Source organism: Pollachius pollachius (genome assembly GCF_949987615.1).
Source record: "Pollachius pollachius genome assembly, chromosome: 14".
Taxonomy (NCBI): Eukaryota; Metazoa; Chordata; class Actinopteri; order Gadiformes; family Gadidae; genus Pollachius; species Pollachius pollachius.
This window is the reverse complement of record NC_136947.1, coordinates 15317504-15329587: the sequence shown is the minus strand read 5'-3', so window position 1 is coordinate 15329587 and position 12084 is coordinate 15317504. Positions and strand designations below refer to the sequence as shown.

The window sequence follows — 12084 nt, the reverse complement described above, 5'->3', positions numbered from 1 at the left end:
ACAGGCCCAGAACACCATTTCCCCATCTCATTATCAACCCAGTTACGAAGGCTGCCATCACAGTGCTGTGCCCGTTTGTTCCGACAGAGCAAACCATTACAGTGGGAACACTCATTGGCATTTGCAACGGACCTGAAAGCACTGAGGTTCCTGTACATCAGGTGGGGTAATGGGTGATTGGGGCCATCCTCATACGCCGACATGTTAAACAAGACCAGGGTCCGTGTTTAAGAGGGTAGAAAACGTGGAGGATGGGAAAGTAAAAAAAAAATAGAAACGAGGCAGAGGCAGCCACTGCAGCGCGTGTTTGGAGACCCTCTATGAGTCATGGGCTATTAATCGTACTGTTTACAGTGTCGTAGCAGCCCCTGGCCTGGAGTGGTCCGAGGGAAGAGACGCGGAGATGAACCAGGCTCCCCTCAGCAGGGGCGGGAGCCGCAGTGAACACACGCAGGCAGCATTCCCATCATGGCTGACCGAGGAGTCGTCTATGAGTCGAGCCGCACTATGTGGTGGGACCATTCGTTCTCTCGCTCCTCTTTTCCTCCACTTTGGCGGCGTTTGTAGAACATCACAAGGTCTAATTTATGAGGAAATGCATTTACACATGCCGTAATTCACCGCGTGTGCGTGCGCGAGAGTAATGAAGGGGGGTGATGTATAGCCGGGCGCCCAGATTACCGGGCCCGGGCGGGTGTGGTTGATTTGTCTCGGTATCAGAGTCTGAACATGGGCAGACTCATCCGTCACCTCTAGGGTCCTCTCCAGTGTCTGCTGTTGGGGTTGTTTTGTTTTTTTTACACACACACGCACCACTGAGAAAAGCAAGCTCCAAGCTTACAAACACACAACCGCAGAAACACTGGCTTTGCCTGGTGGCTGAACATACAAATGCAGACAAGCATTGGATGATGAAAAGCACTTTCAGCACTTCCAGAAGATCAGGAAACAGGGGAGGTGGCTGCCATCTTTTCTCTTATCGGGCCGCTTTTATCATTCTCCTGATTGGAGACACCGGCGAGGCTATGAATGAAGGGGCTCGTTCTGAACTGTTGTCCCGTAGCACTATCCCCGTAACTCTATTTAAAAACACAATGATAAGTGGTGGGAACCTCAACCTCATCAACCGGGAACTTATGGAAACTCTGCAAACATAACATCTCTGCCACGGTCCTCATCCCCACAGCCCCCGCCATCTTGAGAGCTGTTCCATACAGAGCTTAGGTTACATTTCAGTTGATTTGATGACGCCAACGCGCGCAGTCACAAGTGCAATAGAAAGCCCTGCCAGCAAGGGAGGCCATACCCCCTACTTGGAGAATAAATCAGCTGAAATGCAGTTATAGACGGCTACACTCGCATACTTCTTCTGTGTAGGGGGCGGGTTTACTAGACCATGCAAATGATGACAAATTGGCGCATAATTAAAAGCTAATATCTACTTGTTTAGCGACAACTATGATTAAAAAATAACAATAAGGGAACGTTTTTTGCACCATGGTTAAATGATCCGTCTCCGGGCAGCCAGGCCACTACAGAGAGAGCGAGGACGGGCCAGGTGGGGTAAGTCTGCTCCCATCCATTCATCAGACCGTCATAGTGACTTATGTAGAACAATGCTGTTGCTGCGACTAAATGGAAAACATTTGGTCTGCGGATTAAATAATACTGTGTCGAGTCTCATTTTATTAAAATGTCGTTGCGTCTTACTAAATGTATCCAATAGGATCAGCGTTGAGTATTGATGAAACACCGAAGCAATAAACCTGCATCCGATAAAGAGAATCGGTATCTACTAGACATGTTGCCTCACGTACATTTTCTGCGCAAATGCGTGTGAGCCATCTCTTTGTGTGCGCAATATTCCGCACGCATGCTGAAATGCTAATGCTAGCAGGGCTAATGAGCGAGCACGCCAAATTTCAAGCCCTAGGCCGCTTAGAGAACGCCTTGTGATTGATTGAATAGTGTGGCAGATCGTTTTTGTTTGATCACGAGTTACAGCGCCCCCTGTCGACGAAGGGATACTTTACCACTTTTTGGAGATCTGCTGATGCGCTGATTCTGTACGTGTACCGCCGACTTTGACAGCTCTGCTTTTTTCCCCATTCCCTTCAATTATAAAAACTAGCTTGCTGAGCATCTGCAACAGTGGTTATTTGAAATTGACCATGTAAGGTAGCTTTTTTAGCTATGATTACAAAACGTTCGACATTACCGAATGGGGATGTCCTTAGAGGGCCCAACAAGCTATTGGTCCCTGGGTTTTTTCTGAAGCGGACTTGTGATTGAATGAACAATGGCGGCTCATTTGTATAATCTTATTTTCACATAAATCTGCCATAACCCATTTTTAGAACAATAACAATTAAAAATATAACCGCAAGCGGTGATTAACGGGGTCCGAGCAAAATTAAAAGTCAAGAACAAACTAATGGAAGATATATAAATAACATAATTTTCATATTTAAGGAAGGATGTTCCACTTATAAACCTGAACTGCAACCTCATTCACATGATCAAAATGTCCATTGAAAAGCACACAACATCCAGAAAACTCAAAGCACACATTTCTCAAGTGAATTAAGGGCTTTCTTCAAAGCATATACCTGAAAAATCTTTGAAATTCTGGGGAATTTAAACATTTGTAGTCAAGAACACTAACGGAAGAAATATAAATATGACAGTTAATTATGAAGAAAAAATGGTTAATGAAGAAGTTCCCCTTAATGCCATACTGTGTGTTGGCAGTCTGATTCTTAGAAACTAATGAACCGGAATGTTGATTGCCTGATGAACTTCAGGTGCTGTTCAATGTTGTGTTTCTTAAGTGAGTGGCAATGACAGAATGTCATGTTCAGCTTGTTCATAATGCTCTAATCAGGATTCAAACTCTCAACTTAAGGATCACCAGTACACGGCATTATCCTGTTGAGCCACTGACATTCCTGAACTGCATGAAGCCTCATTCACATGGTGAAAATGACGATTGATAAGGACACAACATCCAGAAAACTCCAAGCACACATTTCACAGGGGAATTAAGGGCTTTCTTAAAAGAGTACAGATCTGAAAATTTGCACTGTTAATGGTATCCACCTAATGATAGCCGTATGGTAGTTATACATCAACAAAACGGTTGTATAGGCAAAATGGGTTGAGACTGTGGACGTTTGGGTTTTCTATGAAATTGTGGGAAAAGTAAACATTTTTAGAGCAGAAGACCAGGATGAAAAAGATGCATCTGATTTTAGAGACTAATATGCTGAAAGAATTATGAGTCTAGGTCAATCTAGTAAGGAGAAATAAGTCTAGTTCATAATTTTTAAAATAGCGCCACCTTTGGGTGCAGTACCACAATTTGGGTTTATTAGTAGTGGGGGGTATTGATATCCACCTAATAATAGTCGTATGTTTTTTTATACAATAACAAAATTGTTCATATAAGAAAAATGGGCTAACTGCTCCAACTTTATTGCCCAGTATTTCTCAAATGGAACTAAATAAAACAAATTATGTTCTGTTTTTGTGAGGCTTGGTCTAAAGATTTTATGTGGCGATTTTGGTAAATTTTTGATTATTTTTGTAGCCTGTAAATCTTTTTATCATGTTTAGCTTTAATATGAAATTGTGGGAAAAGGTTTTATGAATGCATCTGGTTACATACATTTTGGTTTATGGGTAGTGGGGGTTATTGGTAACCATACCTGAAAATTTGACGAGTTTTTGACTAACGGTATAGGCTGCAGTATGGCTTTGACAGAATTTGAGGAAAAAAAAAAAAAAGTTACAGAAACAATAGGGGACCAAGCAGCTTCGCTGCTCGTACCCCTAATAATACGATAAGGTTGGGCAGTATTAAGGACCATGTGTACCAAATCTGTTCTCAAGATTTAATCAACGTTTTCCAAAACTTTCAAGGTACAGATAAAAGCTTTCCAGGCGGACATTAATGGTCTGATGCAAAAAGATGCAGCATATCAAATAAGGCCAAGGTACCAGGTTTCAGATTATTTCATAAAGCAGGGCTGTGGCGCTGCTTCCTTACTTCCGGTCAAGGTATACAGATTGAATATGACAGCTCCCAGGGTTTCGTTATTGCCCCATTCAATTTCCATATTAGATATTAATATCAATAAAAAAAAAAAGTATGTTCAATTTCTAAAATCGTAGGAATTGCACACTTCACTGATATATGTGGAGTTCTTTGCAATGGGCAAGGTGTTTCTACCTGCAATACTGTAGGAGGAGATAATTACTGAAAATGAGGGGGGGAAATAATAATAAAAAAGAAACATGATAACAATATTGTGGCTTGCTTTGCAACCACACTAATAAAATCCTAACGATGCCCAATCCTACGCAATAGTGAGGCTCCCATTTTAATGGATAAATAAGGCCAGTTATTTCCCAGGGATCCATGGGAGGCCTCTGCCTCACCTCCAGTTGTGGAGGGTTACAGTCATCGTCATGACAGTCACCAGGGGGGCTTTTCAGGAACAGGCCTCCACAGATGGACCTGAGGCAAACACTCAATCAACACAACTGCCTCTGCTACCGAAACACCCACCAGCACAGACATTTTCACTCCAACCCAGGGAGAGATTTCGGAGGGTTTCAGGGCTGAGGCCGGGCATAGACGACCTTCCCTGCAATATCGGATGTGGGGGGAACTCAAGTGTACAATAAAAGTAAATGGACCCGATTGGGCGAGAAGACATGCATCTTCGTTCTTTGTGAAGGCAAAAGCTACACAAATAGCACAACACACACACAAGCACCCACCCACACACAATACTTGTGAACAGTGAATCCAAAACCATAACTTTTCACCTCCAAGTTAATGACAGCCAGAGGAAGGTGAGGTCACACACAAAAAGGTGCAAGGGAACCCCTGCGGCTGACCAGCCCCCCACCTCCGTTTTACACCAGAACACGGTTGTGCCCTTGATGTACCAGTAACCGGTACAAGAGCGTTAGGCTTCATATAAAACTATAACCCAAAGGATTTATCATCCAGCTTTCATGTTATTACCAGTTGGCAAAATGTAATAAAAAAAGAAAGAAAGAAAGATATATATATATATATATATATATATATATATATATATATATATATATAAATAAATGCTATGTCACAGTGCTATGAAAAATGACTCCAATGCATTTCCGGGTACCCGGTAGGAAATAGAATGTCAGAAGCAGGCTGATTGCGGCCCAGATTATTGTCTAACAGGCTATCTATCAGGGAGCCGCGTGGTCATAGGGGGGCCCCCTCGACAGGCCGGGCGCTGCGCTGGGGCTCGCGCTGCTGCGACGGTGCCGGCTTCAACAGGGCTTTAAGAACCCAATTGCATTTGTCATGGAGCCAACACTTGTGCCAACAACAGGAGGATGACAATATCTGTCCCCTTGGCCCGGGACAAAATACAGAAATCACTCATGCAATGCAAACACAGTCCATCCACCGCAGCAAGAAAAGGGAAAGCTATTGACACGAATACAAAGAATAGTCCTGACACTTGAACAACACAGAAGTACGTCACCTTAAACACACACTGGGCCATCCTTAATACTTTTATAACAGAGACCAAAATAAACCCAGCAGCGCTGGGAGGAACGGTGGCCAGGTGGAACCAGAAATAGCCATGGCCAAGGACGAGCCAGTGCTGCTGCTAGGCAGGGCTGCTGCTAGCAAGCCAGGGCTACTGTTAGCCAGTGTTGCAGCTGGAGGCTCGCCACCGCTAGCTCACAGTGCCCAAAAAAAAAAAAATCAGAAACAGCATCCGCCATAACAGTAAAAGATACAATAATGAACTTCATGGGCTATTAACTACATGGGAAAAACACTATTTGACAGATGCTTTGAGGATCTCCAAGGTAGCATTATTTCAATTTCAATCTATACCAGCTGTTGTAGCATAGATGCTATGCTATAGCCTGTAGGGAAACATCAAGCCCTGTTGAACGTGAGCTTCAGCCAAAAAAACATTCTAAAACAATTTAAAAACGGATGCCGCAACAACAACACTAATAAGAAGAGATTATAATGTAATGTGTGCGTGCGCATGTGTGTGACTTAAATGTGGAACCAAATTCCCTTGCGTGTGCCGTCAACTTATCTAGTTTCAATGCTGGGTTAATTGGGCCTGGTTGATTTCACCATTGCCATCCACTGTCCCATTGCGTATGTGAATTTCACACACGGTAGGATAGATCATTCAACAACCATCCCGTTTCTGTTCTAAATATATATTTCAGGGTATTACATTTCTTCGTCAAATGAGGAAGAGCAGGTTGGGCATTGTGATTGAGTCTGGCAGGAGCTAGAAATCACACCGTCTAGCACTGTGTGATTTTCTTTAAAACTAAATGAGTTGGCTATAAAGAATTGCTGGACTGCCTCAGAGCAGCGTTTATAGCCAGGGCCGTTAGGGAGCCGGAATGGACTTCTCGCAGTCCAAACCGGAGGAACGCTGCTTCCAAAGAGTAGCCACAGGCCACTTTTAGGTGTGCCAGATATAGATCCCGCCGAGTCAGGTCTGTTGGCGTGGTACCTGGGATTCCCTCGCAGGGCGGCGTGGTGCAGGGCGTTGAAGCCGTTGTTGTTGGTGATGGTGACGTCAGCGCTGGCCTCCAGCAACACCGACAGCATGTCGTCCCGCTTCTTGCTGATGGCGTCGTGCAGGGGCGTGTCTCCTTCCGAGTCCTGCAGGGGGAGAACACCGGGAGAAGACCATCAGAACGTGAATCACTCGAGCGATCGAGGGGAAACGTCGACTTCCAAGGGTATGGTGGGAGCGGAGACTGAGACCTGAATGGGTGAGGCGATTATACCTGGAGGCTGGGGTGACAGCCGAAGTCCAGCAGGGTTTTGACCACCTGGAGGTGGCCTTTGTTGACAGCGATGTGCAGCGGCGTCTGCCTGCGCTTGTTCCTGGCATTCAGGTCGGCCCCACCCCTCTGCAGGACCTCGATGACCGAGCCCTCGTCCCCGAAGGCTGCGTGATGGACGGCCCGGTCTCCGTCTTTGTCCTGGTTAAAACATTCAGATGCACGACTTTAAAAACTGTTTAGGATTCACACTTTCTTGATTTCCCCTCCTGTGCAATCGTATCTTTCCTCCATAAGACCAGGATATTTGGGATCACATTAATACTGACCTCATCTCTCTGTTTACCATATTCCGTGGTAGGGGTGCAAAGGAGTACTTGTCAAGCAAACACTAAACGATTACAAAAATATTGTAATCGAGAATCATTTGCATCCTTGCTCATTTTTCATGACATCTCATGAATATATTTTATATTATGTTTATATTTATTTGGGCAAAATTTAATGAAAGATTACTGTATAAGTAAATTGTATGAAATAAAGCAGTCGTTGTTGCATATATTTGTGGGGACTTAAAAGAGGTTAGTTGGGCAACTTTTAACGCTAGCCTTTTATGGAATTTTAAAGTCATTGATATTTATTTAAGTTACAAATATATTTTGATATATATATATATATATATATATATATATATATATATAATGAGTGTATTCCGCAGGCTCTCCAATGATCAAGGGCAGGAAAAAAAAACTATCCAGTGGAGCACAAGTGTGGACACAAACGAGTACACGAGTACTTGAGATTTGGACAACGTATTATTATTTTTATATAAACATCTTTCTTGCATCACTATTCTGTGGTATATAGATGACGTAATAACAACTCATAATAATATGCACTAGGCATAGACTTTCTTCTTATCCTAACCGGTCGAGTATCTCACAGCGGCAATAACAAACTGTAAACATGTTCTGGTTTGACTCCCGGGTTGGTCCACGCTCGAAGGGAGGGTAAATACAGAAACTGAGACAAGCCGTTTGTATCCAACAAGAGGTACAACGTGTGTACGGCACGGCGTCCAACTCAAACTCTTTAGTTGTACACAGTCTCTTGGATTTCTGGGCGTCAACGTGTGCATAAGGAATTTATCTCAATGTAGCTCTAGTGACTAGTAGTGGTAGTTGCAGTACGAGGATTTTTAGCAAGGCATGAAGGTGATAAATATGAACATTACGCCTAAAGAAAGAAATCTGTCTCAGGCAGACCTCGGCTTCCAGGTCCACGTTGTGTTTGAGCAACAGCTTGAGCACGTCGACATGACCGTTTTGACTGGCTGCCTGCATGGCCGTGTGTCCAGCACACTGCCCGTTAACCTGCAAAATGAGAAAACAACAGTGAGGAGATGTGTGTGTGCGTGTGCGCCTGTTTGTCTGTGATATGCTGCATGATTCCATCTATACTACTATCTGTTCACTTGGAACCGTACCGCATTAGGGGAGTGTATGTGTTTGAAGTCTGTGTGTGTGTGTGTGTGTGTGTGTGTGTGTGTGTGTGTGTGTGTGTGTGTGTGTGTGTGTGTGTGTGTGTGTGTGTGCGTACACTTGGGCTTCATCACAGACAGCAGCACTGCAATAATTCAGTGCATAAATATTAATGTGGACTCCTTTGGGAGTCTCAAGATGTCTCTTGTCCTGGCAGGCGGATCCCTTGGCCGAGCACAGCGCGCTCAGCTTTAAGCAAATAATTCCACTGAAAGGCGGTAGGGCACCTGGCCAGCCTTCACCACAATGACACACACACGCACACACACACACACACACACTCTGAGTAAAGACAGTACTGCAAAGCATTCAGGGTTGCTTGATCTAACCAGCTTTCAGAAACTTTACGGAGCCAAGGCCTTGTGTCTCTTACAAATGATACCATTTACACACATGCACGCCTGAACCTGACACACACAAAAGCATACAACTGCTCTGCAGCCATTCGTATCAGCCACCCCCTGTTGAGCCACTGCATCATTACATCATGTATGATACTAGTAGCAACTGTTGGGGCGGGGCCTGGAAAAAATGGTCGGGTCTGGTTGTGTAAGAAAAGCCATTCAACCAAGAAAAGCTTATCATTTATTAACTGTAAGGAGACCCTGGTACATTCATCGGTAGTTATTGACAGCATTAAGAAATAACCGGTTTTAAGTACTGCTTTGAAAAAGGGTACGGGTGTGCAGTCTAGCCCGAGACAGGACAGACTGTGTGGCTGTATGGGGACGTCTCACGTTTATGTTGAGACTAACAGCCGTGTGCTGCAGTAAACACAATAGCTCTGGGTTCTCCTCTGGGCCTAGACATAATGCTTCTTAGAGTAACAGAGGATCACATGGGCCTCTCCAAGGAGTCTTCCTTCCTCTTAACTAGAAAACTAAAAAGTGAAGGCCATTCAGCTAACAATACTGTTTGAGACCAAGTAGATGCAAATGTAAACATATGCAGGGAAGGGGGGTACGCTATCTCACTATTCCAGTGCAGTCTAAGCATGAATCTAACTACAACAGTTTGTGGTTGTAGGACCATGCTCAGGCCAATGAGCTGTGAATTAGCATGAAAAATAAAGGATATTTATGCTCCATTTTTCGCACCACTTAATAAAACTGAATATGAATTAAAATGCAGCTTGCCTTGAGGCATATTATGCAAAATCATCTCAGTCACAACATTTCAGTGTAAACCTCAGAATAAAAATACTTTAATTCAGCCCACCTAAAAGGGCCGGTGGCCAACCGCCCGCCCCCCCAAACCCATCAGACAAAGCGTCCAACCGATTACGCCGTAAACGGCGAGCACACTCACATCCACGTCGGGCCTCATGAGGATGTCCTCCACTTTGGCCAGGTCTCCGTTGGCCGCCGCCTTCACCAGCTCCTCGTTGATGTCGCCCGACTCCTGCGTCTCAAACAGCTTCTTCAGCAGCTGGGACAGGCGCTCTGCGGCACACAAGAAGGTCCAAACCAACCCGTCAGAACTAGACCAGACGTACATCGAGCGTGACTGGCCACCGCGGCCTCGGGGGTCAGGGCGGGGGGAGAAGAGGGAAAGGCGTGCGCGTGAACCTACCTCCCGAAGCGTTGGTGACAGCGGCGCCGGAGGGGGCCACCTTGGTGACAGCGGCGGGGTTGTACGTCCACGAGGTGCCGCAGACCTCCACCTTCAGGTCGCTGTCAGAGTAGATCTGCTGCACGCGGCCCACCTTGCCCAGCGTCTGTCAGGAGGGGGCCGGCGTCTCATTAGCATACGGACATGAACAACTTATCTCCGGGCTGTGCATGTGTCTGCGGCGTGTGAGTCGGTGGGCGAGCGAGCGAGTAAGAGACTGGGGACTGGGAGAATGTGAAGGGGACAGATAAAGGATATAAATAAGAGAGGATGAAATCCAAGTGGTTTTAGAAATACAATTGTGCCACCAGCAGAAGGAAAAAACAGGAGAGAAGGAAATAAAAGTGGCAGGCGAAATATGATCACGGAATATTTTAAAGTTTAGCGCTCATTATTCATTCAATGGTTGTTTGATTGATACAGAAAGGGAGGATGAGCACAGGAAAGACCCAGAGGAGGAGGGATAGATGGAGGGAGGGAAGGCGATAAAGAGAGAGAGAGAGAGAGAGAGAGGAGAGGAAAAGCCCATTCTATTAGCACAGCGATTATTCATCTATACAGCCACCCTCTCCTGGGTTTCTAAGGACACACCCGAAACGCTTTCCAATTCTAAAACCATATCAACCAGAGCTGGACTGGGCGTGGGAGAGAGAGAGAAAGATGCACACAGAGTCTTGGGCTGTGCTGGAGGATGCCATCAATAACGGGGACTGCTGCAGTGGCAGAAACGACGGGCTGGGAGGTGGTTTGCTGTGGTTAGTGATCAAAGCTACCGACCGTCCCCAGGTTTTCAGGCTCATTAGCCGCTGAAGGGGGCTTTGGCAGGGACAAGTGGCGTGCCGGAGTAGACGTTGTTACATAACCCCAGGAGTAGCATGGCAACAATTTACAATACTTCATAAGAGAGGGACAACTACACTGCCTTAAGACGAAACAAGACAATCGGGGTCAAAAATCGGAATGGCCGTAAAGTCATTATAACCGTCTTATAAAGTTAAGATGGCCGCCGGTGGTTCGTCTTGAGACAAGAGACGATGCACCATCAATCTGATATTCATCACAGGAGACAAGACATCCAGTGACTAGGGTGTGCCGGCATAGACAGCCAATTTTCAAGAAAGTGAGAATCAATTTGCGGGAATTGATGAATGTTTTTCATGCGGCACAATCGCTCATTCCACTGCGTCAAAGTGAGGTAGGAATTAAAAAACTTTACTTTAATACTGAAATAAGTGGGGGAGATTGATTCTGTCAAACTCGTGATGAATCAAAAGGCACATTATCCCTGTTCAGAGTTGTCGAGCGATAAAGTCCCCAGCCTTTGGAGCCCCATCTTTCATTCTGGGGCCTTGAAGATTGAATCCTGCTCTCTGACGCTATTCTTCTGTATTCCTTTCTATTTTTATATTCCTGGTACCCTTCTTTTTTTGGGGGGCGAATGACATAAGTCTCTGGCCCAGGTCGTGCCATGTTCAGACTCAGTTAGGGGAACATTCTGGTGGTGCGGGCTCCTGCAGCCGGTGAACCGAGGAGGACGGGGGCGGTGGGGGTCCCTCACCGGCAGCATGGCCTCCGCCCACTCGCCGTGTCCGCGCTGCAGCAGCTTGATGCGGTCGATGTCGTAGCAGATCTGGACTAGGTCGCCCACCAGGAACTGGCAGCTGCCGCCCTCGGCGCCGGCTGCCGCCTCGCCACTGCGCACCACGTTGGCCTTGGTCAGCACCGCCGGGTTGAACGTCCACCTGAACACAGGGGCGGACACGGCCGCTTATAGCCTCCTGCTTGCTTTAAACCTGCATTATGTACGTTTTCCCGTCGGCGGCCTCTAGTGGCTGCAGTTATGGAGACATCAATCGCATGCAATCTGAGGTGTTCCCGCGGTTGGGGCAGAAACGCGGTGCAGAATAAAATGTGTCATGGAGAAACATTTCCTGTATAGGTTGATTGGATGGGTGCATTCTATCAACAAAATACTGTATATTCATTACGGAGTAAATCGCTTTACTCGAAAAGTCACATGACGCAGGTTTCAAATATGTACCAATACTCATTTTGTTTATCTTTCTACATCAGTCATGGAAAAAAGCCTGCACAGGAG

At 45.7% G+C, this 12084-nt stretch overlaps 1 protein-coding gene across 3 annotated transcripts in view; it reads right to left on the bottom strand.

Annotated features, from left to right (window-relative positions):
* Positions 1–12084, bottom strand: part of mib1 (MIB E3 ubiquitin protein ligase 1) — a 57662-nt gene that overhangs the window by 36558 nt on the left and 9020 nt on the right. For all 3 annotated transcript variants that reach the window (XM_079751078.1, XM_079751079.1, XM_079751080.1), the window contains exons 7-12: positions 11545–11728; positions 9948–10092; positions 9684–9817; positions 8100–8207; positions 6838–7035; positions 6558–6709 (exon numbers count right to left, since the gene is read on the bottom strand). In XM_079751078.1, the coding sequence (XP_079607204.1) occupies positions 6558–6709; positions 6838–7035; positions 8100–8207; positions 9684–9817; positions 9948–10092; positions 11545–11728 (921 nt within the window). The remainder of the gene's footprint in view (positions 1–6557; positions 6710–6837; positions 7036–8099; positions 8208–9683; positions 9818–9947; positions 10093–11544; positions 11729–12084) is intronic.